Here is a 26,951-nt window from a genome sequence, read left to right as displayed (position 1 = left end):
GGGTGGGGGGGGGGGCGGGGAAGGAGGCCCGGGGAGCCCGGCCGGCGGTGGCTCGTCCACGCACAGCACGCAGGGCGGGGACAGCTCAGGCTGGGGAGGGGGTTCGCTCCTCTAAAAGCGCAAAGACCCCTGCGGTGCCCCTCCGCGGGAGACCCGGGGCCCCATCGGAAGACGGAAGACGCGAGAAACCCACCGCTGTCTTTGTCCTTTCCTTACAGAAGAGGAGGTGCCGGAAAATGTCAGCCCCAGCTGCCCAAGTAAGGCGTTTCCCCAGCGGGCCGGGAAGGGCGCCCCCAACCCCCAGCCCCTCCTTCTGCACCTCGGCTCACTAAGATGCTGCGATGCTATGCTGGGTGTGCACTACTCTGAGCCCCAAGAAGCCAGTGCCTTGAGACTCAAGGGGTCTCAACTCACTTCCGCCTGCATTTCTATTCTGTCTCAAGAGCTTGGCCTGGGGGTAGGGACTGTTGCTCTGTTGACCCATGGACATTTTAAAGAGACAGCCCGTCACCATCTGCTTATCAGTGGCTAATCATTGATTCGAAGCACATGAGGGTGAGGAAATGCTGACTTTAACCTTTGTGGAGAAATCCAGACCCCACTCCTTCATATTTACCTGACCTCCGGGGGTCAAGGGAGCTGGCCTCGCGGTGGTACCCAGTGTACTCCTCGGAGCCGGAGGCTGGCTTCCGGTGGGGCAGCACTGCCATCTTGTGGCCATCTGGCATCATTGCCCCTGTGTTCCTGCCCCAAATGTTCTTTTTCTCAAATTGTTCAGCAAATTCCTCTCAAGCACAGTAGGAAACTCCAGATTCCTTCTTGGAGTTTTCTTAAGACAGTCATATATCCCTAAAACGTAATGAACTTTGCCTCAGGGATTTGGTAGAACCAAAAAAAAGAGCCAGAGAATTGTGGTATTTTCAAGCTGAAAAGGCATTAAAGATATTTGCTTTGTGCTGCCGACTCTTAATTCACCAGTCTCTCCTATAGACTTTCTGAGCCCCATTGTTTAACACTCCCCTCCTTGCACCTCAGATAATACATTCAAAAAATACTGGCAAATTTAAACATTATCCTCATCAAAACATGGTCTCAAATCTGTAAAGGGAGGGGCACCTGGATGGCGCAGTCGTTAAGCATCTGCCTTCGGCTCAGGGAGTGATCCCGGTGCTCTGGCCTCCGCTATGAGCCTGCTTCTTCCTCTCCCACTCCCCCTGCTTGTGTTCCCTCTCTTGCTGGCTGTCTCTATCAAATAAATAAATAAAAAATCTTTAAAAAAAATCCGTAAAGGGAAATTAAGTATAATGCAAAGTCAATTAAAAATAATTTGAGTTTAATTACCATTTTTTATGATCTTTGCCACTACCCCTCTCTTCCCAGAATAGACTATCCTTGGGGGAGTTTTCTGCTATGTAGCTGACCTATTTCTCCCCATTTTAGAAGATGGAACTCGCTTCAAACACCTCAGGAAATACATATACAACTATGAGGCTGAGAGTTCCACTGGTGTTGCTGGGGATTCTTTCTCAAGAAGCGCCACCAGGATCAACTGCAAGGTATGAGGGGACAGGAAGAGCCACTGGAGGAACCCGGGGCTCCCGTCCTTGCAGACCCAGCTCATGCCAGGACTGCCGTAATCACAAAGTGAGGGACTGTCCCTAGGTTTGAAAGTCAGCCACTCTGCTGAGTTTTCTGCCACAAAAAATTTTGCAAACCAGATTTGTTTTTCCGTTAGCTTCTAAGATGTAACTGGAATACATGATCTAGAATATCAGCATTGGGATGGTGGATTTAACGAAAGAAGCCCAGTGGGTAAGCCAAGGGAGGTGGGCATCTCAGGAAAGCGTTCTGGAGTGCAGTTTTTATACTCTGAGCCAAACAGAATCTTTGCTTAAGTCAAACAGAAAAAAGAAAAATTTAAACATGTAGTTTGTTCTCAAAACTTTATCTATTGCTGAGATGATTGTACTCACATCCGTGTTGATATGGAATGAATCTAAGTGCCACTGTTGGGGGCCATGTGGGAAAGAGAAGTCAAGATGGAAAACTGACCTCTTCTTTCTAGGGCCCCATAGTCTGTGTTGTCAAATAGGGTAGCCATTGGCCACATGTGGCTGTTTCCATGGAATAAAACTTAAAATTCACTTTCTTAGTCATACCAGCCACATTTCAAGTGGCCAGAAGCTCTCCTATCAGACAGGGTAAATGTAGAGCATTTCAATCATTGCAGAAAGTTAGAAAGAAAGAAAGAAAGAAAGAAAGAAAGAAAGAAAGAAAGAAAGAAAGAAAGAAAGGAGAAAGAGAGAGAGAGAGAAGAGAGAGAGAGAGAGAGAGAGAGAGAGAGAGAGAGAGAGAGAGAGAGAGAGAGAGAGAGAGAGAGAGAGAGAGAGAGAGAGAGAGAGAGAGAGAGAGAGAGAGAGAGAGAGAGAGAGAGAGAGAAAGAAAGAAAGAAAGAAAGAAAGAAAGTTAGTTCTTGAACAGTGTTAGGTAACCGTTAGGGATCTCCGTAAACTCCAGCAATACATGAAGCTCCGAATAGACCCCAAGAGATACAAATAGTTGGGTTGCTTGGTTTCTTTGGTGACATTAAGGACACGTTTGCATTGAAACCAATGACGGCCTTCCTCCTGCCTCCTGTGGTTCTTCCTCTAGCCCTTAGACTGCATTCCCTCTAACCAGTGGTCCCCAACAGTATTTCCCTTGGTGTCCTGATTGGAGAGTAAGCTCTGGGCTGGGAAGGGTCTCATGTTCTTGATGGAGAGTCTTCATGTGCTGCTTACTACCCTCTTCTCAGGTTGAGCTGGAGGTCCCCCAACTCTGTAGCTTCATCCTCAGGACAAGCCAGTGCACGCTGAAGGAGGGGTATAGCTTCAACCCCAACAGCAGGCCCTCACTGCACAAGAGCAAGAACTCTGAGGAGTTTGCTGCTGCCATGTCCAAGTAAGGCGTGGGCCTGTCTGAACTTCTGAGCTCTGGGATTCACTGGCTGTAGTGTGCATGTGTGTGCACGTGTGTATATGCATGTGTGCATGTGTGTGCACGTGTGTGCAAAGGCGCATGTGTGTGCACGCACGTGTGTGTATATGTGTGTGCATGCATATGTGGGTGTCTGTGTGTGTGTGTCCAGGGAGGGATGAATGCATGCATTTATATGAGGCCTGTGTGTGAGGATAAGTATTTTATTCTGTATTCACCGTGGATTGGGGAATTGCTAAATTGTCACAAAAATGAAAAAGAGGAAAGCATTATTTACCCTCCCCTAGTGAAGGGCCCCTAATTATCATTTAAATGTGTTTCTAAAAACTCCCAGGCTTTAAAACTCCTTGAGACAATAAAGGTGAGATGGTTTATTTAAACAAGTGAATTCTTGTTTAAAGAATTAAATGAGACTAGTAGCCCGTGGTCTTCAGGGAGGGTCCAGCAGGACTTGGTGTAGTGCAGGGTCTGTTCAGAGGAGGGCAGCAAGTCCCAGCCTCAGGGAGTCCAGGAAATGCCAAGTCCCCACCCAGAGCCAGTGTTCTGCCTGTGCACAGTGACCAGGCCATCCTGGTATTTGCAGCTGGCCTGTCTTCTGCCCGATCAGTGTCTGTATTGCACCTGTTGTAAATATTTTGAACATCACCCCTGCCTCAAATCCAAATCATGGTTGGTAGTGTCCTAAGTGTGTGCAAACACAGGCAGTGATAGGTTTGTTCATCTGGGAGCATCAGAAACTCTCCTCCCATCTTTCAATTTGTTAAACATTAAACCTGAAAGCCAGTCCTTTCTCTGCGCAGTAAGTCTTTTGATGTTTCTGTCTCTCGCCAGTATTTTATCTGAGACCTAAATGTGGATGAGCAGCCAAGATGCAGTGACAGGAGGGACAGGAGTTACTTTTGGGGCTTTACCTTTCTCCAAACAAAAAGTCCTCCTGCTCCTGACCACCACAGGCTTTCCAAGCCTGCATTGCAGTGTCTGGAACTTCCTGCAGGGGTGTAGAGCTGTAGGAGACATGCCTGGTCTCCTTCTGCTCCTCTGACTTAACTAGCGCAGGTGCGGCCCTGAATTTCCAAAAGGAAGTCCCCAAAGGGAAGTCCCTAAGATCATAGTTGAAACAGGCTTCAGACATGGTCTCAAACCATATTAAAGAGTGATTACCCAACAAACGTATGAAAAGAAGTTTAAATTCACTGGTAGTCTGGAAGCGTAATTAATGTAACAACAATATATTTATCACATTATGCCCATACGATGACAAAAATTTAAAACAGCCAAGCGCCTGTTGCTGGCAGGCCTCTGAGGAAAAATGTACCTGTAGCATTGCTGGTGGAAATGAGAGCCGATAGTATCTATTATAATTAAAAATACTTACTGCCTTTGACACAGCAATTTCAAAATGCTGGGACTCTAGCCCATGAAAAGAAAAGCAGTAATGTGTGAAGATATATACATAAGGGTGTTTATTTCAGTGTTGTTCCTGTGGGGAAAAAAAAATCCAGAAAGAAAGTGAATCCCATCAAATAGGGGAATGTCTGAAGCAATTGCATATAACCATAAAATGAGAAAGTTCTATAGCTTTTCAAAAAGTCTGCTGGAGCTATACCAAATAAGCCAAAGGATTTCTGTGGAGTGTAATTGAGAAAAGCAAGATAGAAAACAAAAAAAAGATGTGGAAAACACAATGTCGTCTGTATAAAACAAGCAATGAAAAAGTCTTTATGTGCAAATGTTCCCACCTCCGCACGTCTAGACGGGATTGCCTGAGTGTGGAGATAGAAATGGAAAATCCAGTGGGTTGTTCTGTGAGGAACATGACAGCAGAGCCTGGTGTGGGTAGAAAACAGAGTGGGGATGCATGAGGCAAGCAAAACAGGTAGAGAAGTAAAAGAATGCCAAAATCATACACATATTTGTATACATTTTGGAAAAATGTACGTTTATAAAGAAAAGATGGGGGGGAAACAGTAGGTAAAAAGGAGGCTGCAGAGCTACCCAGCTTACATGCAACAAGCTCACAGCGGAGAAAGGACACGCCTGTGAACTCACTCTCTCTGCAACAGGTACGAGCTCAGGCTGGCCATTCCTGAAGGGAAGCAGGTTTCACTTTACCCAGAGAAGGAAGAGCCTAAACATATCCTGAACATCAAGAGAGGTATCATTTCTGCCCTCCTGGTTCCCCCGGAGACAGAAGAGGCTAAACAAGTGTTGTTTCTGGTGAGAATTCAGAAAGTTGATAACACTGGCCCTTTGAACTCACCTTCGCATATTTGAGCTGGGTCCCACTGTGTATATAAAGTGGATTATTGACTTAGCTACATGGCTAGTTACAGGAGGCTCTGAACTGGTGTGAAGTGCCAGTACCCAAGGCTCTCCCTGTCCCCTGAGCTCACTGATGGAGCTTCTGGAGCAGGTTAGCCTAATTTTAAAGCAGTATTTGAGGAGTCCTGACCACCTTACTCTTTTGTTTGATTTTTTTTGTATCCCACGAGGTATAACATGGTAAAGCTGGTGTGTATTTTAAACACGGAAAATAATTGAATCTGTTGCCAGCCTCTCTCAAGAATTTCAAGTTTTGATCTGAGAGACAATTCAATTTACTGGAGTCCCATGAACATTTCTGAGCCCTTACTGTGTTCTAAGTTCTATACTCTACTACACTTGGAGAATACAGAGATGCGTCCTGAAGAAACCTTTCCTCAGAGTTCTCGGGATCTGGGGAGAGAACCAAGACACACTGAACACAAGGCAGACTGGAATCCATACTGTAAATGAGCAATAGAGAAAATCCTCTGAGAGCACAGAATACAGAGTCAGAGTCGCCTGGGTCCTAGGAGGCCAGGCTGGTGTGCCTCAGAACCAGAACCACCGTTAATGGGCCTTCTCACTCCACCTCTGGCCAGCCAGGCAGCAGCAATGCCCATCCTCTGCCTAGGAGGAAGAAAGTCCCTTCCCAGCCATGTTGCTCCTGCCTTTTCTCCCAGGCTCCTGTCCCAGCCCCTCTAAAGCACCCAAGGCTGTTTTCCCACATTGAATACACCTGTTGTATCTTCTCCTTCCATAGGATACTGTGTATGGAAATTGTTCCAGTGACTTAACTGTTGAAACAAAGGAGGCAAATGTGGCAACAGGAATATCCATTGAAAGGGACCTGGAGAACTGTGATCACTTCAAGCCCATTAGCACAGGAGTTAGCCCACTTGCTTTGATCAAAGGCATGGTAAGTTTCACATCCACATTGCTCCTTGTACTGAGCACTGTTCTCTTGGTTATTAAAATTCTGGAATGTTAGAGCTGGTAGGGATTTTAGGGAAGAACCAACCTAGCCTCGTCTTCATCTAGACTATAACAGGAAACTGAGGACTGGACCAGGAAAGGACTGCCCAAGGCCGCATGGCCTGTTATTAATTGAGCCAAGACTAGAATCAGGTTCCTGACTCCCTGGTCCAGAGCTCTGTCCTTCTTGCTATCATTCTGTTGCTGGCACCAAACCTCCCACCATCACTGGAAAGTAAAGACTGTCCATCCCTGAAACGGTTCTGGGGCTCAATGGAGGACAGCAAAGCCATCTACTGCTCTTTCCTGTAAGAGGGCTGGATGTTGCCAGTTCCAGGTATCCGACCTCTGAAGAAGTCCCAAGACCTGTGTTCTGCTCTCCTCTCCCTCAATCCCATGAAGTGACATTACCAAGAGCATTTCAGTGTCCTGTCCTTTCATCCCATGCATGACCCTGATCAATGCCTGGCCTCTCTGCCTCCTGCCTAGGCCAGCCCTTTAGTATTAGCCTTCTCTCCTGTCACCTCAACAGGGATCATGTAACACCATATTACCAGAGCTCGCCCAATGCCTTGTAATCTTCTGGGGCATGAATCACAGCTTATCTCAATAAACAGGAAGGACTTGAGTAATCACTGCCATGTTTGGCAATGTTCCTGTTCATTGTCCTTGAGGCCGAAAATATGGTATCTGACGACCACAAGGGTCATAATCAGAAGAGGCCAAGGCACAGCTTATGTGTCTTTTCTGAGCACTTGCTGTGTGCTCAGCCCCACTCTGGGCACCACTGGGGGTCAGAGACAGTGGCAGATAAACCATGGACCTTCCCCTTGTACTTACAGTCTAATCGAGGAGCAAGGTTCCTACACATGCCAATAAAGGACAATAAATGGCATACTTGATAAAGTTATACACTGAGCAGTGCAAACAAGCAATCCTAGCCTGACCAGGAAGGAGAAAGCACTATTCACATATTTCATTGGACAAAGCTGGTAGTAGATCTGCTTAGAAGGAATGGTGGGTGAGCATCCATCAGTCTAGCCTCAAAGATTTATGGAGATTGTGGAACATGAACCTGAAAGATACAAAGGATGTGAGAGTGGAAGAGAGACATAAGGACAGACTTCTAGGCAAAGAAAACTTAAGAAGCAATATAAAGTGTCAATGTGTGGGGGATGGGTATACGTACAATACCAGGTTATACACACTTTGTGCAGGATGAGAGGTCCATTGGGGTGGAATAAGAAGAGTCTACAGCTTGACTCAGCTTTGGGTATGCTGAGTTATTGCATCCCTTTGTCTAAATGTCAAGTGCCAAGTTCCCTTCTTTAACTGAGCTTATCTAGTGATGCAGAACTGCCATCTCCCATCTTCCTTGAAGGAAGATGCCCATGGCCGAAGGATCAGGTTCAAGCCCCAGGAACTGATCAAAGTGCTTTTTCCAATCTCATTTACAGCTCCACCCCTTTTCAACTCTGATTAGCAGTAACCAGTCCTGCCAGTACACTCTGGACCCCAAGAATAAGCATGTGTCAGAAGCCATCTGCAAGGAACAACACGTGCTCCTGCCTTTCTCCACCAAGTAGGTCACCTTCGGTACCCTGATTCATCATTTATGGGGTTGATGTGAGATGAATGCTTCTCAATGCCCTGTTCTAGGCAAGGCTGTGCCTGGAGGAGGCCATGAGGAGGTACAAAGCAGAGCCCATCCCTTTCTCCATTTTCAAGCTAACAGACAATTCAGCAAACAATTTGAGATCAGCAAAAGATATCTGAGACCCTGACTTTAAGGGTTATGGATGAGGAAAAGCCAGGGATCATCGCAGGCTGCCCTGGTTAAAAAGGCTTTATGGAAGATTTGGGGTTGGGACCAGAGACTTGTATATCCCAATCCATTTTGAAACCTGATCCATCAACTAGTGTTTACTGATTAATTGTTCTATCCTTGGCATTGTGCTGAGGGAGATACATGGGAATTTCAAGGCACAGTGTTAGGCCCTACCCTCTGGGCACTCCAGACTGGTGAAAGGTGTAAGGTACAGATAGATGTCCCTCTGATGGAAAGACAGCTAGCATGACCAGGAGGAGGTGGAAAGGGTGTTCACTGGCAGGGAAGGAGGTTAAGGAGGCTGGATTTAATGGTTTGAAAGGTAGGCAGGATTTGGGTAGAAGTGGAGAAGGAAGCATTCAACGTGAAAAGAATAGTACACTCTAGGGAGATGGCCATCCATGACATAATGTGCTTCCCTTGTCACCAGGGATAAGCATGCGATGATGGCACAAGTTACACAGACTTTGAAACTTGAAGACACACCTAAGATCAACAGCCGCTTCTTTGATGAAGGTAAGATTTTATATGCACATAGTTGCCAGGGCTGGGAAATTTGCCCAAGACACACCATGTATCATGGCTAGGAAATGTCTGCTGTCCGACGAGTCAAGTGGGCTTTGACGCTCTGTCTATGGGCTGCTCTAGTGAGAAAGCACGTCCCTTTCAAAATGTCAAGTGCCAGTGGGATAAAGGAAAAGGAGAAGTGTCCCAAAGCTACCTAGGTTTTTGTAAATAGGAAATTGGCCTCCTAAGTCTACCTTTGGTACATCTGACAACCTTATACACCCTATAATAGGCCTGGGACCTGGACGAGGTGGGGGAAGTGGGAGAGGCCCTTTGGGGTCAGGAATCAGTCTTTAGAGCAGGAAGAAATCTTAACAATCTCTATTCCAGACCTAACCCTGCGTTTGTCTTATATTTAAATCTGTCTTATGCATTCCCTCATTTTTCTCAGCAACCTGTGATGTCAGGTGGTAGCCATGTGTGCTTTTATACCCATTCTACAGAGGGGAAAATGACACACAGAGAGGCTTGTGATATATCCAAGGTCTGAATATTGGAAGTAGTGCAAAATCAACCCTCGGGTCTATTCTAAGCCAGGACTCTTTCCATTGTACCACATTTCCCCCATTACTCCCCCACATTTCCCACATTAACCCCTGTCCTGCATAGGTCAGAGCAGAGTGATGGAAGAGACACAGAAGGGTCTTCCCCCCATAAGCTGTTATAGATCCCATTGGAAAAAACGGCAGGCGAGCATTAATGGGTCTAGCCTCAGCCATGGCCGTGTCAGTGGCAACCCTTCTTCTAGTTCCTTCCAGCAAAGAAGTAATCTGATATCAGATTCAAACAGCCTGTTCAGAGAGGTCTTAGGCAAGGTGAGTTGCTCATCTCTGGGTCTCAGTTCCCTTATCTTTAAATTGAGGAATAACAGCAAACCCGTAAGGATAGTGTGATGACTCAGTAAAAACACTGAAGTCAGGTACATAACAGGCGTTGAGTATAGGATAGCTTTCTTTCCTTCTTTGCTGACACCTCCCTAATTTCCAGTTTTCAGTAGACCCGGGGGGTGGTTGAAAGGTAGAGGTAAGCAAGAATCCCTTTGACACTTTTCCCCTCCAGGTACCGAGGAGGTGGGTCTCGCCTTTGAGAGCACCAAATCCGCATCAGCTCCAAAGCAGGCCGAGGCCATCGTGAAGACTATCCAGGAGCTTCAAACATTACATGTCTCTGAGAAGAATGCCCAGAGAGCTAACCTCTTCAATAAGCTGGTCACTGAGCTGAGGAGTCTCAACAATGAGGCATTCACATCCCTCTTGCCAAAGCTGGTCGAGGTGTCCAGGTATTTCTTGAATGGTTGCAACTATATCTTTTGTCTGACCTATGGTAGGTGGCTGAACTTTCAAACCTTGCCCAAGCAGAAAATTTCAGAGGCCACTGAAGTATCAATCTAGTTATTCCACTAGTATATCAGTTAATGTTTGCCGGATAGAGAAATATCAACTAATATGCTTAGAGTTCCATGGGCCACACACACACACACACACACACACACACACACACACACACACACTGTGTTCAAGACAGATATGCATTTGTGTGTCAAAATGGGAGGGAGGAAATATTTCCCACATTTTGCTGGGTATCTTCTAATTCTTCTTCCTATTGTGAGTACCTTGAAAAGTTTGAGAGAAAAAGAAGTCTGTGTCCTCTAGAAGCCTAGGCTAGTGGAGAGAGAACTCAGGCAAACAAAGTGATACTGTGATTTCTCTATACTTCAAGGCACTGGCTCTAACTGCTGGGAAGGTTAGAGGAGGGACTAAGGACCAGTGTTTGCCTGGCATGGTCTATGTTCTGAACAAAGGACAGTGGTAACAGTCCTCTTTTGGTGATAAATCTAGAGTCCTTTTGGACTTTCCTCTGTGGTGCTTCTCCAGTGGACAGTGCTTGTAGGGAAGGCTTCCCTGTTCCAGGGATCTGAGTTGGATTTTGAAAGATGGTCAGATTTGCAGAATGAACACAAGAAATCAGGGCACTCCTATCAGAGGGAGCACCATGGGCCAAGGATATGGGAGCTGCTTGAAGGTGATCTGTGTAACATTTTCTGCTCTTTCCTTCCCAGCCCCATCACCTTGCAAGCCTTGATTCAGTGTGGACAGCCCCAGTGTTACACTCACATCCTGCAGTGGCTGAGAAGTGAGAAGGCCAGTCCCCTCCTGATAGATGTTGTGACGTACCTGGCGGCCCTGATGCCAGAGCCCTCAGCTGAGAGGCTGCGAGAGATCTTCAGCACAGCAAAGGAGCAGCAGAGCCGGGCCACTTTATATGCTCTGAGTCACGTGGTCAACAAGTGAGTTTCACTTTGGTTCTCCTTGTAGGAGCTGAGGAAGAACCCACATCTCTGTACTAAGATTATACCACACCCACCACTTTCAGACCCTCCTGCGTACTCATTTTTTCCACTAGCCATTTTGAGAGCAAAGACTTTGAAATAAGAAATCTTCACACACAAGTTTGTGTTTTAAAGTAAACTTAGCTTTACTTGCTGAGTCCTAACTCTTATTCTGTAGCTATCATAAGGCAAACCCTGTGGTGACCCAGGACCTGTTGGATATTGCTGATTACCTGTTGGAACAGATTCGTGATGACTGCACTGGGAACAAAGATCACACCTACTTGATTCTGAGGGTACTTTCAGTCTTTTGTAAGATATGCATTGTTTCAGAAGCATTTTCCTGGACACCCCCACTTCTCCTTCTGCACCTGATTTGCCCTTGTTTCTTTTCCATGCAGGTCATTGGGAATATTGGCAGAACCATGGAGACAGTAACCCCAAGACTCACATCTTCAATCCTGAAATGTATCAAAAGTACAGAGCCATCCCTACTGATTCAGAAGGCTGCCATCCAGGCCCTGCGGAAAATGGAACTTAAAGATGAGGTGAAGTCCACAGAGGAAGTCTGAATGTAAAAAGTTTATTCAGATTAACAAGGACTTGGAGTGAGATTCTAAATCTCATCATTCTACCACTTTCTAATTGCCATTTTCAACAAGCCTATTGACTATCTAGCAGTATGTGTACAAGAGAGAAATACTGGGCCATGCTGCTACTCCAGCCTCAGAATATGAGCTTTTAGCTATATGCTGTCGCCCTACCAGACCAACCATCACTCTCATCTTAGGAAAACATGCCTGATTTCCCCAGTCTTCCCAAACTGGGATAGTCAACCTGGCCCTATCTTGGGTGCAAATGACTCCAGAGCTTTGGAAAATGCCTTATTTATTCACCCCAAACTCTCACTATCCCTTCCCCCCTTCATCCCCACATTGAAATAATTTATGTTAAAACAAGTTTATTTTCACTTAGAGTAGCAGATCTTCCTCAAGTCACAACTTGAGTATGTTAATGCAGTTGAATGTAACATGCATCTGATAAGAGTCTTCTGAGACGCTTTCTTGAGCTGGTTGTTCTGAGGGGCAATGGTGAGAAGATACTGTACCAGCATTTGAAAAGCTTTCAGAAAGAAATTTGACTTGCCTGTAGTAAACCACCAGCAGACCACACCAGCGTTTGCCAGGCATGCTCTGTATTCTGACCAAAGGACAGTGGTAACAGTCTCCTTTTTTGGCTACAGGTCCGGGAAGTCCTTCTTCAGATTTTCCTCAGTGATGCCTCTCCAGGGGATAAGCGACTGGCTGCCTATCTCATGCTGATGAGGGACCCTTCCCAGTCAGATATGAAACAAATCATCCAGCTTCTCCCACGGGAACAGAATGAGCAAGTGAAGAACTTTGTGGCTTCCCACATCGCCAACATCTTAAACTCAGAAGAATTGCATATCAAAAAGTAAGTAAGCCCCCATCTGCCACAAAGGGCAAAGAGTAACCCTCCCCCCACATTCCTAAAGGCCACTGCCTGCCCTTTATGGAGTATTCTTCCTTCTGGGTAACATGCACGCAAAAATGCAGCAGACCTGAGCCAAGCTCTTGAGCAAATGAAATCCAGATCATTTGATAGCAGTTGGCAATCCATATTTCCTTGGGGTGAGAGAGACAGTGGATTCATGACATGACATGTAAGCTTAAAATATACTCCTTCTTTCCATCTAGCTTGAAAAAGTTAGTGGAAGAAGCTCTGAAAGGATCTCAACTCCCAACCATCCTGGACTTCTCAAAATTTTCCCGGAACTATCACCTTTCCAAATCTGTTTCCCTTCCATCGCTTGACCCCATCTCAGCCAAAATCGAGGGAAATCTTATATTTGATCCAAATAATTACCTTCCTAAAGAAAGCATGCTGAAAACAACCCTCAATGTCTTTGGATTTGCTCCAGCGGACCTCTTTGAGGTATGTGTAAGAGTAAGAAGAGGCTCAGGTCCTCTCTCCTGTTCTGTACAACACCATAAATAGAGAGTCAAGGGAGCCGTGAGCCAGCCTGGAGAGGAGCTACAATCGGGTAGCTCGTTCCTACCATCAGTTTGAGGGCTTCTTCATTCCCTCCTCCCTCGCCCTCCTGCCTTCTAGCTAAAGGTCACCTGAAGCATGACTCTGTGGTATTAATGGAAATGTAGATGTCTCAGAAAAGCCCTTAGAACCAAAATCCTACAAAACGCATGGGTTGTGGAATCAGACTGATCTGGTTCAAACCCCAAATTCATTCCCAATCTGAATCTCTCGCTTAATTGTTTATCCTCTCTGACCTTAGCCTCTTCTGGAAAAGGACAAAAAATAAGCTCTGCCTTCCAAGATTCTAGTAAGATTTAAATAAGACCACTCTTGTGGTGGCTAAGCTCAAGTCCTACCCCATAGTATTCATTAAATACTTAATTAAATGGACAGAAATAGAGCAATTGAAGGCTGACATACAACAAAGAAACCTGATGGCATTTTCTTGCCTGATTTTCTTTCTCAGATTGGTTTGGAAGGGAAAGGTTTTGAGCCAACATTGGAAGCTCTTTTTGGAAAGCAAGGATTTTTCCCAGACAGTGTCAACAAGGCTTTGTACTGGGTTGATGACCAAGTTCCTGATCATGTCTCCAAGGTCTTGGTCGACCACTTCGGCTACACCAAAGATGATAAACGTGAGCAGGTACGTTTTTATTAAGAAACGCTTTGGATTTCAGTGCAAAAACATTTTTCTTCAAGCGTAGAAGTCATCAAGGAGCTATCTAGCTGAAGTGACAATTATGGCTATTATTAACTAGTCCTGTAAGGGTAAAGACTAGTGTCCTCTGCAGTTATAAGCCTCCTGGAGATTGAATGTGCCCAGGAACCAGATTCAGTAGAGGCACTCTCCCATAATGATTAACAGTGTAAACTCTGGGGCATGGGTTTGAATTCTGACCTTACGATCTTCAAACCGCACACCTGGGAAAGCTGCCTGATACTCTGTTTCTACATCCCCCAGGTGCTAATAATCCATACCTCACTGGGTTGTTTAAAGACTACATGAAATAAAGTATGTAAAATGCTAAGCAGAGTGCCTCACTGGTACATTGTTCAATAAGCAGATATTATTGTAATTTTGAATTCATATTTTCATTATTAACTGCTTTCTTTGGCTCTTACTCATATAGTGGGTAACCCCAGTTAAGGAGTAAAAAATAGATTGTATAATCTGGAGCTTCTTATTCTTTAATTTTTTGCTACTCCAAGTGTGATTCAGTCATTGGCTCACATCAGAGTTTGTTAGAAATGCAGGTTCTGAGGTCCCACTGGGATCTACTGCGTCAGAACCTGCATCTTAATGATATTCCCTATGTACATTTCAGTTTGAAAAGCAGGGCAATAATTTACTCCTAGATGCTCACAGATGGCCCCACCGCCACCTTCTAATTTACACACCTCCACGTGAGGCTGAGGGTCTTTGCTCTGTTTGGGTCTGCCAATCACTCTTTTCTTTCACATGTTTAAGCATCAGCCTATGGAGTTCTTCTCATCTCTAAGAACTTGTCTAGGATAGGGTGTTTTTCAAGCTTTTGGCCAATTTATATAGCAGCTTCATTTTCTCAAGAAACCTCTAGTATTCATCCCTCATCAAATGAGAAAGGGGTAATCAGGGGAGAGGTGAAGGACAGACAATCGTCTGCTCTTGGAGAGCCCTAGGAATCCTGGCATCCTGGAGAACAGAGGTCCCTCTTACTATGCCTGCATTCAAGTTAAGAACAGCATCAAGCACCCACTATCCCTGATAAGAACTCAGTTTCCTCTTTTCATCTCAATTTGGGGGAGCTATCTATCTTTCAGTAAAAGTTGGGAGTGATTTCAGTGGCTTCTCTATATGCCCACCTGTGTACTTATGTTTAGCCCATCATGGCTGCAGCAGATGGGCCCTACATCAGGACTCTAATGGTGTTTGACAATGCTGATATCTCATTAGACACTTTGTCATTAAAATCCCAGGATATGGTCAATGGAATTATGCTCAATGTTGAGAGGCTGATCAAAGATTTGAAATCCAGAGAATTCCCAGAAGCCAGAGCCTACCTCCACATCCTGGGAGAGGAGCTTGGCTTTGTCAGGCTCCATGACCTCCAGCTCCTGGGAAAGCTGCTGCTGAATGGTGTTCGCACTCTTCCCGGTATCCCCCAGATGGTAAGTGGGCCAAGCGCCATCTTGGCAATGAGATTAGCCCATGCCCTTTTTAGATCTCCCAGACTTCTTAAGATCCTGTCTCACAAACCAGAGAAAGTACTTGTACTTCCTTCATAGAAGCAGGTTTGCCTTGAATTTCAGAGAGGATGATTCGTGGATTGCGAAAAAATGGTAACATTTAGAAATTAGGTCTTTGGTAATATTACGTGTATCTTTTAAGGGCATCCATTTGTTCATCTGGAAAACAGTATTAAGTGTATCTCCCTGTATCTATGCTACAAGTTCCCTATATCTATGCTACAATGATTATGAAAGGATGTATTTGACAAACTGTAATCCACTACCTAAATAGGAGCTATAGTTTCCATCATTATTAATTTATTAATAAAGGAGAAAATATCCAAATATATTCCCTGGTGTTTGATAAATAATAATACTGGCTTTAAGAAACTAGATTTCAAGTTATTTTCTAAAAATGTTATAAAAAAAACCCAATGCATACTAATATGTCCATCTCAATAGCTTGGTTTTTTTAAAATGGTTTTGGGGTGCCTGTGTGGCTCAGTTGGTTAAGTGGCTGACTCTTGGTTTCAGCTCAGGTCATGATCTCATGGTCCTGGGATCAAGCCCTAAGTCAGGCTCTGCGTTCAGCAATGAGTCGGCTTGTCCCTCTCCCTCTGCCCCTCCCCCCCCAAAATAAATAAATCAATCTTTTAAAAACGTGGTTTTATCATAATAGATTATATTTAAGTAAACCTTCATTTCCATTTAGACTCCAAATAACTGGAATGAATCCATGCCATCCAAGGCTGCTTAAAGCTCATAAAGCTCTGAGGCACAGCAATATTCTTAAGTGACTCTGGACCCCTAGATCAAAATGACATGGTATCTGTCTGGGGCAATTTCTTATACCCCGATCTGTTGAAACCAGTAATCATGCATTTTATCAAATACTCAGCTAATCAAAATTCGATAGTCTGTTCCTTTCTGGATAAAGAAGAACAATTATCGTCTAATATGTGGGAGGTTGCATTTCACAAATCCCACTTTGGTGACTCGTACTTGTAGTTACTGCCGTCTGTTGGATCTATAGATTGGAGAGGCCATCAAGAAAGGCTCAATGAGTGACTTGTTTCTTCACTACATCTTCATGGACAACACCTTTGAACTGCCCACTGGAATTGGGTTACAACTGCAAGTCTCCTCCTCTGGAGTCATCGCTCCTGGAATCGGGGCCGGAATGAAGCTGCACACAGCCAATGTAAGACCCTGTTCACTTCTTCATTCCTTAGGTTGTTCGTTTCCTCCACGATTGGTTTCTTGTACAATTTTAAAATGTGTGTAGTTCAAGATGAAGTACATCGTCGTCCTCGCCTTATTCATTTTTATGAAAAACTTTAGGGGGGCACCTGGGTAGCGCAGTCGTTAGGCGTCTGCCTTCAGCTCAGGGCGTGATCCCGGCGTTCCGGGATCCAGCCCCACATCGGGCTCCTCCACTGGGAGCCTGCTTCTTCCTCTCCCACTCCCCCTGCTTGTGTTCCCTCTCTCGCTGGCTGTCTATCTCTGTCAAATAAATTAAAAAAAAAAAAAAAAAAAAACCTTAAAAAAAAAAACTTCAGGATTCCACTAGGAGGCTCCACCTTGCTAGCTCCTAGCAGTAAGGAGACAGCTGTTCTCAATAAATGAGGATTCCTATCCTCTTTTCATCCTGTTGTGTTAACTTTAAGCCATTAACTCGGGCACTTCCTCGTGCTGGGTATCAGTGCAGTCTGGCTCTGAGGAACTAAGAACATGCCTTTTCTTCCTCCAAAGAAATCACAATAATGTTTCCCGAGGTGTGAGTGAGCCAGAGATGTTTGTCCAAGGATGGGGAAGGGCGGTTGATCTGACTGCCCAGGGACTGAGGTATTTAATGAAGCTGAACAGTCATTCTCTGACTTACAGTCGCAGATGGAGCTGGTGACCAAGCCCTCTGTGTCCGTGGAGTTTGTGACAAACATGGGCATCATCATCCCGGACTTTTCAAGGACTATGTTCCAGATGAACACCAACCTCTTCCATGAGACAGGCCTGGAGATGCACGTTGTCTTTAAAGCTGGGCAGCTGAAGTTCATCATTCCTTCTCCAACGATGCCAGTCAAGCTGTTCAGTGGCCGGTAATTCCGTCTGCCAGATCTGACTAGCCAGTGTGAGAGGGAGAGTTGAAACTGGATCTGTAGGACTTGACTGCCTGAGATAATTCAGGGCCCCGTGAACTCGGGGGTGTGGGGGGAGAGAAGGTGCTGAATTAGCTACAGTTAACCTAGCTTAGACTCACCAAATAATTACAATTCCATCTACTGTCCAGGTTTTACCAAATTGACATTTAGGACTTAATGTTTAATCATTTGTTATTAGGTTATGGTTTTTTGTTGTTTGTTTGTTTGTTTGTTTTGAGAATGAAGAAACACAAACTCTAGAGAAATCGTCCTTGGGAAATGAACATTGTTTTCACAGGAAAAAAACCAGAGGACATACTAATCCGTGGTAGCTAGCTCAGTGGATAGAGCATGAAAGTCCTAACCTCAGGATTATGGGGTGCAGCATCTATGGAGAGCTCCATTTTCAATGATATTCTTAAACATTGATTTACCTTAGTTTCTATATTTCAGACACATTAATTTATTGATTCAAAAAGAGTAAAAATAGTATTTAAGTGCCTAATATACGAAGTACGTGGAATGAGATACACCTGACCTCCTAGCACTTCGTTCGCAGGAAGGACATACATGAAGCAAGCCCTAAGTATCAAGTGCAGGCTGAGAGGAAACACTGGAGGACACGACGTTCTGTAAGATGTAGCCTGTGGCACCCGCGGAAAGCTTTCTGAAGAAGTCAGTGCTTGAGCTGATACCTGAAGGCTGTCAGAGTTATCCAGACCAAGGAGAAAGGAATGAGTGTTTCCAGGCCAAGAGAAGAGAATGACTTGAAGGAAAAAGAATAGTTCAGGAGCTGCAAGAAAGTCAAAAACTCAGTATGGCAAAGCGCACACAGGTCATGGAGGGAGGTGACAGAGGCTGGCAAAGGTCCGCCTTCTGAGCCATCGGAAGGATGTTGGACTCCTCTGAAGGCAGAGGAGTTTAAAGTGGGAGCATAAATAAAGCACGGCTGGTGCTGTAGAGGATATGCTCTGACTCCAGAGTGGGGCATGGATGGCCAGGGAGCATGACTGGAGACAAGGAGACTTGCTGGAGTCTGTCACACTCACATGCGGGTGAGAGATACTCATGGTCTGAACCAGACGAAGGCCAGGGAGGGTGCAGGAAGGAGCGAGCCTACTCCAGAAATTCTTGAGTGGAAACATGAGCACGGGTGATTGACCAGAAGCAAGGTGAGGGAGAAGACGAAGAGTGGTGGGGGTGCCTCTTGCTGGAACAGAGAGCGCGGCTGGTTTGGAGGAAGCTGACAAACTCGGTTTGGGATGTGCCACATTTGAAGTCCTGTGAGACCGCCGGTTCAAATATCCAGCTGGTAGTGGGACCAGTGGGTCTGAGCTCAGGAAACAGGCTGGAGCTACAAATACCAGTTTGGGCGTCATCTGCAGATAGAGGTTGTTGAAGTCAAACAGCAATTGGTGCAGGGGAAGACGTGATGGACTAGGACAGAAATGTGGAAAATGTGAATGTGTGAAGCAGAAGAGGAGAAGCAGCAAAGAGTGAGAAGGAGTGGTCAGAGATGCGGAAGAAGAGCCAGGGCTGTAAAGGGTCACAGACGCCCAAGAGAGGCCACCAAGGTGGATTGCCCCATAGGCAGCTAAAGCTGGCACTTAGGGTTCCAGCCCACCCCCAAGGCTAGCTTTTAGGGTACCCCTAAACCAAGGAAATAATACTGAGAAAAGAACATGATATTTCAAAACAAAAGCATCCTTGGATGAAATCAGGACATTGTTGAACTTTCTTGGACTTACTAATTTTTTTAAGTACATACTTGGGAGGAGGATTCTATAGTCCTTTCAGAGGTTAGGGACTCTAAAGTCTTAATCTGGCCATAAGTGACCAGCTCTACCTAATGCCTCTGGGAGATCAAGGAAGGTAACACCTAAGAAGGTCCTTTGGAGTTTGGAGCGAGAAGGTGATTGGAGATGCTGATGGAGGCAGTCCTAGAAGCATGATGGTGTGCAGATGGGTTCAGAACACAGTTCATGAGAAGCGTGTTGTAAGAGTGGAGACCACGAGGCCGACAAGTTTGTTGATTGTGAGGGAGACACAATCTTGTGAAAGAAAAGGGTGTGTGTGTGTGTGTGTGTGTGCACACATGCGTGTGTGCACACACGCATGTGTGCGCACATGAAATGGGAGAGGTGTGCATGATGGGAGAGGCATGCGATGAGAGGAGTGTGCGGTGGAGGAGGCATGTGATGGAGGCGTGCGATGGGGAGGTGTGCGATGAGAAGAGTGTGCAATGAGTGTGTGACAAGGGAGGTGTACGATGGGGAAGTGTGCGATGGAAGAGGCATGCAATGCGAGAGGTGTGCAAAGGGAGAGGCTTGCAATGGGAGAGGTGACTTGGACTTGTTCAATGCGGGAAAGAAGTGGAAAGAAGCCAGTAAAGTAAGAGTTTCACAGGAGGGAAGCAGCACACCTGAGTTCAGGGCCCAGTGATCCTTAGTTAACATCTGAGCCTGTTTCCCCTATAAAACAAGGAGCCCCCTAATGCCTGCTGTTCTGGGGATCACAGCAAACAAAAGTAAACAACTCAACGCAGTGTCTGAAACAGAAGAGTCACGGTGTTTGTTCGCTTTGTTGACATTTGTACTCTCCGTTGTTTCTGAGTAAATCAGATAATCTGAGGTGTGGTGTGGGCAGAGGGGACATAGAGAGCAGGTTAAGGGGGGCAAATGTTGGCACTGCGACCTGCGACCACCACTTCAACTGGTACCTTGAAGGTAACTCCAGTTTTTTCTTTCTTCACCAGTAACACAGTCCATTTCATCTCCACCACAAACACAGAAGAGGCTCCATCTCTGAAAGAGAACACGGAGGGCTGGTCGGATTGCAAGCCTCTCTTTACGGGCCTGGACTTCTGTACCTCGAGTTCTCACTACACCACCACCACCTCCCCAGAACCTGCCTCCTTCTATCCGCTGTCCCAGGACACCAGGTCAGAGTTGCTCAGTGTCCCACCCTGCTTCTGCTCACCCTCTACATTATGGCCGCTTGGCAGAGTGAAGGAACATCTGTTGTGTGTTGTAAGAGGCCCTTGCCACCTGCCTTACACGTTTGCACCATCCTTTAATCACTTAAAATCATGCTCCTCTGTCCAACACACCTGAAGGGTACTTATATTCCTACCTAAACTTTGAGTAGGACTGAGTTTCTCCATAGGTGAGGTGGGGGGGGGGAGGACATTTCTGGAAGGTAAATCATGACCCCTAAAGGAAGCCTCAGCTCAAAAAATAAACCACCAAGGTGATACTAGCACTCTCCCTCCAGGGAACTAAAGCCATTGTCCATGAGAAATATTCCTTTGAAAACATCTCTTTAGAGATGGTGTTCCCCTTTTCTCCCCTATGCATTAGATGGTGGAAGCACAGCACAGATTCCAATTTGCTCCTAATTCAGTGTCCAGGTTTCTGAGCCTCCGGACACATGAGCTGGACTTTTCCTGGAGCCCGCTGCTGTGTTCGAAGCACCAGCCATGATGGAGGGCTCCCTGTCCTCAACTCTCTCCACGTCCACTGCTTCTTCTCAGCCTTGCTGACACAACCAGCCAACTCCTGCTGTGCTTGTCCAAACACCCCGGGGTCTCCCCTGTCCTTGGGCTCTTGGAGGGACTGAAAGGGATCAGAAAGGTCCTCCTTAGGGACAAGAGACGATATTAAAATCAGGACGCTATTTTGGTTGCCATGGAGGCAGAGTTGTTTTGGGGGTGGTTAACATCATCACTGAAAGCTCTAAGATTGTGCACCATATACACTGTGACACCTTTAGACTTGAACTGGAACTGAAGCCCACCGGAGAAGTAGAGCTGTATTCTGCAAGTGTAACCTACGAACTGCAGAAAGAGGCTGGAGCCTTGGTGGACACACTGACGTTTGTAACTCAGACAGAAGGCAAGTATCCAGAAAGGGCTCCTCCATCTCTGCCTCAGTCTCAGGTCCAGGACTCACAAGGAAGACTGATTAATTTAATGTATTTAATAAATATTTACTGAATGCCTGAAAAGTGTCAGGCCACTTCTAAGAGCTGAGGCTAGAACAATAAACAGTCGTGATAAAGTCTCTGTCCACATTTACAACCAACAGCCAAACAAGTAAATATTCAGAATGCCAGGTTGGTGCTGGGGAGAAAAATAGAGCATAAAGGGATCTGGGGAATGTCTAGAGTGGCAGGGAGGAGGAAGACAGTGTCATTTGACATTATGAGGGAAAGTGTCACTGGTAAAAGAGCACAAAAAAAAGAGATTTGAAGGAGATAAGGGCATAAGCCATATGGAAAGAGTGTTACAGGCTGAGGGGCTCATTGGTGCAAAGGCCCTGAGGCAGCTATATGGCTGCCATGTTTGAGGAAAAGGAAAGAAGCTGGTATGACTGAAGAGGAGAGATCAGAGAGGAGAATGGTAGAAGGTGAGGTCACAGAGATAGAGGGAGGTAGGGGAAGGATGGGTTTGTAGGCCGTGGCAAGGACTTTGGCTTTTACTGTGAGTGAAATAAGAAGTCACTGGAGAGTTTTCATGATCTGATCTACGTTTATATTGGGGAAAGACTTTAGGGGAACAGGGTCAGAGAAACTTGTATATGGGATATTGCAATGATCCGGACCAGAGGTATGGGCTCTTTGGATTAGAGCTGTGGCAGAAGAGATCTAAGAAGTAGTTGGATTCTGGACATATTTTGAAGATTAAACTTCTCAGGATTTGCTGATAAGGAGGGTGTCAAGCGTAAGAGAAAAAATAGAATCAGGATGACCCTAAGCTTTTTGGCCTGAACGACGGAAGAGTGGACTTTCCATTTACCCAGATAAAAAAGGCTGGCGGAAAAGCAGGTTTTAGGGGACAGGGAAAACATAGATGTTCACTTCAGATGATTTTTTAATGTAGGAACAGTATGTCACAAAATTAAATGAGAAAAGGGGGGAAAGGAAAAGAGGAAAAGGGGGTGCATGCTGGAAAAAAAAGGTCACATACAACTTTCCAAAGGTGTAAAATGGGCACACCTGTGAATTGAAGAAAACCTAGGAATCTTGTGACAAAGGAAGGAAGTTTTTGGAGAAGGGGAAGCCGGGGCTGGGGTGGCTAGGAACCAGGAAGGGTGTCACAGGTAGGAGTCACATAGAGATGTCATGTCCGCCTGGCACCGCCTGGCACCGTCATGTCAAGCCTTTGTTGTTTCCTGACCATGCCAAGTGTTTTGCATGTCAGGCCTTTGCATTTCAGGTCCCAGTACCTGGAATGCTCTCCCCCAAAACATGGCATGGCTCAGACCTCTCTCCATTCAGGTCTCTGCCCACACATTGCCTTATCAGAGAGAACTCTGACCACCACACAGGAAGCAGCATCTCTCTATCCCTCTCTTTATTGTCTTCTTCAGTTTTACTTTTCTTCATGAAATCTAGTATCATCTGACATAAGTAATGTGCTTGTTTATTGTCTGTACACCCCCCACTAGAATGTAAGTTCCATGAGGGCAAGGACGCCCCAGTGCCAAGAGCAGTGCCAAACACATGACAGGCAATCAACAAATATTTGCAGACTGAACAAATGTGTAAGTTAGAAATTTAAGGTAAAATGCTAAACCGTGTCCTCATTTGAGCACATTGAATGCTTAGGATTTCTCTGCATTTTCCTCTCCTTCTTTCCTAAACATAGCTTCTGAATACACATGTCTAGATTCTCTTGTACACCCTTTTCAGGTGCAAAGCAGACCGAGGCTACTATGATGTTCAAATATAACCGGCAGAGTATGACTTTGTCCAGTGAAATCCAAATTCCAGATTTTGATGTTGACCTTGGGACAATCCTCAGAGTTAGTGATGAATCTGCTATGGAAAAAAAGTCTTACAAGCTCACTTTGGACCTTCAGAACAAGAGAATCACTGAGGTCACTCTCACTGGCCACATAAGGTATGGAAGGCTTGGGATGATCTGACCTGATGTCCTTTCTTCCTCTTTAGCTTTAAGGCTGACCAAACCAGGGTGCCCGGGTGGCTTAGTCAGTTAAGCATCCACCTTTGGCTCAGTTCATGATCCCAGGGTCCTGGGATCAAGCGCCACGTGGGGTCCCCTGTTCAACGAGAAATCTGCTTCTCCCTCTACCTCCGCCTGCTGCTCTCCTTACTTGTGCTCTCTCTCTCTCAAAAAAATAAATAAATAAGTCTTTTTTAAAAAATTGGAAAAAAAAAAAAAAAAGAAAGAAAGAAAGGCTGACCAAACTAGGGGTATCTCCAGTCTGTGGTCCAAAGGGAAGATAGAGCCCCCAATATTCAGACCCTCTGCACAGTTGGCTCTTCCCACCATTCACTTACTGTTTTCATCAGGCACTGTACTAGGTGCTCTAAGGGAATTATCTCAGTTCTCATAATAAACTGCAACATAGATACGAGTTTCCCTGTTTTATAGAAAGAAAATGGTAGCTCGGAGGGGTTAAATAATTTGGCCAAAGCAGTAGAGCTAGTAAATGGTACAGTGGAATTTTAACAGTTTTTGGAAATCATTTCTTCCTCCCATACCTCCCTGGAAAGTCCTGAATTGGTGCCACAGTTGGCTTCAGAAGTTAATGAGCTCATTTTCGGAGCCATTCACATATCTAATTTTTGTCACCACAAATGACACTTCTTTTTTTTAACATTTTTAAAAGATGACATTTATTTATTTTTTAATAAGAATTTTTTATTATGTTATTCATCATACAGTACTTCCTTAGTTTTTGATGTAATGTTCCATGATTCATTGTTTGCGTATAACACCCAGTGCTCCATGCAATACGTGCCCTCCTTAATACCCATCACCGGCCTATCCCATTCCCCCACCCCCCTCCCCTCTGAAGCCCTCAGTTTGTTTCCCAGAGTCCCTAGTCTCTCGTGGTTCATTCCCTCTTCTGTTTACCCCCCCTTCATTCTTCCCTTCCTTCTCCTACTGATCTCCCTGCTACAATGGAATATTACTCAGCCATCAGAAAGAACGATTACCCAACATTTGCAGCAACATGGACGGGACTGGAGGAGATTATGCTGAGTGAAACAAATGACACTTCTGTTTGATCCTACGTATCTCCTTGGAATGGATAGTCATCAATGTCAAATGATTTTCTTTTCAATAGCTATGACAGAAGGGAAAAAGGCAAAATCAAAGGTGTTATTTCCATACCCCGTCTGCAAGCAGAAGCCAGAAGTGAAATCCTCACCCAGTGGTCTCCCACAAAACTCCTCCTCCTAATGGACTCATCCGCTACAGCTTATGGCTCGACAATCTCCAAGAAGCTGGTATGGCGTTATGGTATGTACGTCCTCTCCCCGTGCATGCTTCCAAGAGCAATGTGGACGTGAGTGCAGTGTTGAGAGCCACGGGTTAGGGGCTGACCTGGTACTATGGATGACTATTTCACATGTGTACTTTCAGATGAAGAGAAGATTGAATTTGAATGGAACACAGGCACCAACGTGGATACCAAAAAAGCAGCTTCTAATTTCCCCATGGATTTCTCTGATTATCCTAAAAGCTTGCACGTGTATGCCAATAGTCTCTTGGATCACCCAGTTCCTCAAACAGACATGACTTTCCGGCACATGGGTTCCAAATTAATAGTTGTAAGTACAAATCAGTCAGTCGATAAATACATGGCCATAAGGACTAATTACATACTCAACCCTGAGTTAGGTGAAAGAGAGTATCCAAGATGGATAAGGTATGCTTCCCACCCCAGGGAATTCCTGGGGAGCAAACAAACATTCATGCATGGTTAGTTACCCAGCTATGCAAGGCTGTATGTGATAAATACCAAATAAATACTACTAAGCAAGAAAGTTTACTGTGCCTGGAATTTCAAAGGAAGCTTCAAGACCCTGGCTAGGAGTTTGACTATGTTATATATTCTTTTTATGAAATACAGGAAGAGATCAATGACTAGCACCCCAAATTCATGATTTTCTGTGATTTCTTTTCAATTTGCAGTGCATCATTCTGCTTAATGATTGACCTGTCAAGTATAGATGATCGCCTGATTTAATTGTACTTTGAGACCCCTCCAGACCCATGGCTCTAAAAGCTTCTTTTATTTTATAGGCAACAAACACATGGCTTCAGAAGGCATCTAGTAGTCTTCCTTATGCCCAGAATTTGCAAGATCACCTCAGTGGCCTAAAAGAATTGTACCTCCAGAAAATGGGATTACCAGACTTGCACATCCCAGAAAACCTCTTCTTGAAAAGGTAAAATAATAATAATAATTTCTTGAACCATGAAAAGTAAATGGAAGGTTTTTACTTAGCTTAATTTAGACTCTTTTTAAATTTACCTTTTTAAGGGAAATAATTGAAGCATCTTAAGGAGATTGATAACTCTCACATAAGCACAATGGCATTTTTGCATTATTGGACATGGGGTCTGAATATGAACACCAATCCAGTCAGAAAGAACCTAAGAAAGTAACTGGGGGATTCTAGTATATTCACACAAAGAGGTTTTATGCACGACAACCTGAATTTGAAAGCCATCTAGCTTTCCTCCATCATAAGTGAACTATCGTAATAGTCCAATATATGTGCATAGTACTGAAAAGATTACAAAGGGCTTTTAGGGATCCAAGGCCAGCTCTGTGAGATCAGCAGAAAGGGTACCATTATCCTCACTATACAGATAACAACACTGAGGCTTAGAGAGGCATAGACACACAACATCACCACTCAGTGGAAGCTTAAACTATAGCCCAAGATTACTGCCCCCCACACCACACTCTTTTCACATACCCAATTGTCTCATTTCAGTTTAGCAAATAAGAAGTATCAAGTGAGTCACATATGTGTAAGAGGCTACACTAGGTGCAATGAGAAGATAAAAACCAGATAAGGTGTCATCCTTCCTCCCAGGAAGAGCATGTAGGCACTGCCCACTGAACAAACTAATTATATAAGCAGAATTGCGGTGTGTTCTTTGAGATGGACATAAGGGACTGGCTCCTGGAAGGGTTTTGAATGGATTTGAGTGTTTGATGGGTAGAGATAAAAAGCACAATTCCAGATACAGGGAGCAGCATGGGGAAAAGACGGTGTGGGTTTGGGAATGGGGCACCTGCGCCACTGCTTGGAAGGTCGGAGAGCAGGGAACTTTGAGTTCTTGATGTCTGACTGTGGGGGCGTTGTCTTTGCTCTTCATTTTAGTGATGGCCGGATCAAATACACATTGAACAAGAACAGTGTGAAAATTGAGATTCCTTTGCCTTTTGGTGGAAAATCCTCCAAAGATCTAAAGATGTTAGAGACTATTCGGACACCAGACCTCAACTTCAAGTCCGTAGGATTCCACCTGCCGTCCCGGGAATTCCAAGTCCCCACTTTTACCATTCCCGAGTTGTACCAACTGCGAGTGCCTCTGTTGGGTGTTCTAGACCTCTCTACAAATATTTACAGCAATTTGTACAACTGGTCCGCCTCCTACACTGGTGGCAACACCAGCACCAACCACTTGAGCCTTCGGGCTTGGTACCACATGAAGGCTGACTCTGTGGTTGACTTGCTGTCCTACAGTGTGCAAGGTGAGCCGTGGTCAGGTAGCGGGTACACAGGGAGAATTCACTGCAGG

At 45.1% G+C, this 26,951-nt stretch overlaps 1 protein-coding gene across 1 annotated transcript in view; it reads left to right on the top strand.

The window, feature by feature from the left end:
- Nucleotides 1-26,951, top strand: part of APOB (apolipoprotein B) — a 38,114-nt gene that overhangs the window by 113 nt on the left and 11,050 nt on the right. Inside the window, exons 2-25 of the mRNA XM_040623722.1 lie at nucleotides 219-257; nucleotides 1,441-1,556; nucleotides 2,795-2,940; nucleotides 5,040-5,193; nucleotides 6,041-6,196; nucleotides 7,710-7,834; nucleotides 8,511-8,596; nucleotides 9,707-9,926; nucleotides 10,707-10,934; nucleotides 11,155-11,272; nucleotides 11,378-11,524; nucleotides 12,220-12,431; nucleotides 12,695-12,932; nucleotides 13,498-13,674; nucleotides 14,988-15,179; nucleotides 16,273-16,440; nucleotides 17,124-17,335; nucleotides 20,133-20,318; nucleotides 21,149-21,270; nucleotides 23,069-23,279; nucleotides 24,475-24,650; nucleotides 24,774-24,961; nucleotides 25,437-25,582; nucleotides 26,531-26,904. Coding sequence (XP_040479656.1) covers nucleotides 219-257; nucleotides 1,441-1,556; nucleotides 2,795-2,940; nucleotides 5,040-5,193; nucleotides 6,041-6,196; nucleotides 7,710-7,834; nucleotides 8,511-8,596; nucleotides 9,707-9,926; nucleotides 10,707-10,934; nucleotides 11,155-11,272; nucleotides 11,378-11,524; nucleotides 12,220-12,431; nucleotides 12,695-12,932; nucleotides 13,498-13,674; nucleotides 14,988-15,179; nucleotides 16,273-16,440; nucleotides 17,124-17,335; nucleotides 20,133-20,318; nucleotides 21,149-21,270; nucleotides 23,069-23,279; nucleotides 24,475-24,650; nucleotides 24,774-24,961; nucleotides 25,437-25,582; nucleotides 26,531-26,904 — 4,137 coding nt within the window. The remainder of the gene's footprint in view (nucleotides 1-218; nucleotides 258-1,440; nucleotides 1,557-2,794; nucleotides 2,941-5,039; nucleotides 5,194-6,040; nucleotides 6,197-7,709; nucleotides 7,835-8,510; nucleotides 8,597-9,706; nucleotides 9,927-10,706; nucleotides 10,935-11,154; nucleotides 11,273-11,377; nucleotides 11,525-12,219; nucleotides 12,432-12,694; nucleotides 12,933-13,497; nucleotides 13,675-14,987; nucleotides 15,180-16,272; nucleotides 16,441-17,123; nucleotides 17,336-20,132; nucleotides 20,319-21,148; nucleotides 21,271-23,068; nucleotides 23,280-24,474; nucleotides 24,651-24,773; nucleotides 24,962-25,436; nucleotides 25,583-26,530; nucleotides 26,905-26,951) is intronic.

Source organism: Ursus maritimus, unplaced genomic scaffold, assembly GCF_017311325.1.
Source record: "Ursus maritimus isolate PB19 unplaced genomic scaffold, ASM1731132v1 scaffold_6, whole genome shotgun sequence".
NCBI classification, from domain to species: Eukaryota; Metazoa; Chordata; class Mammalia; order Carnivora; family Ursidae; genus Ursus; species Ursus maritimus.
The sequence above is the reverse complement of the archived record's forward strand: the minus strand, read 5'-3'. Positions and strand labels throughout refer to the sequence as shown.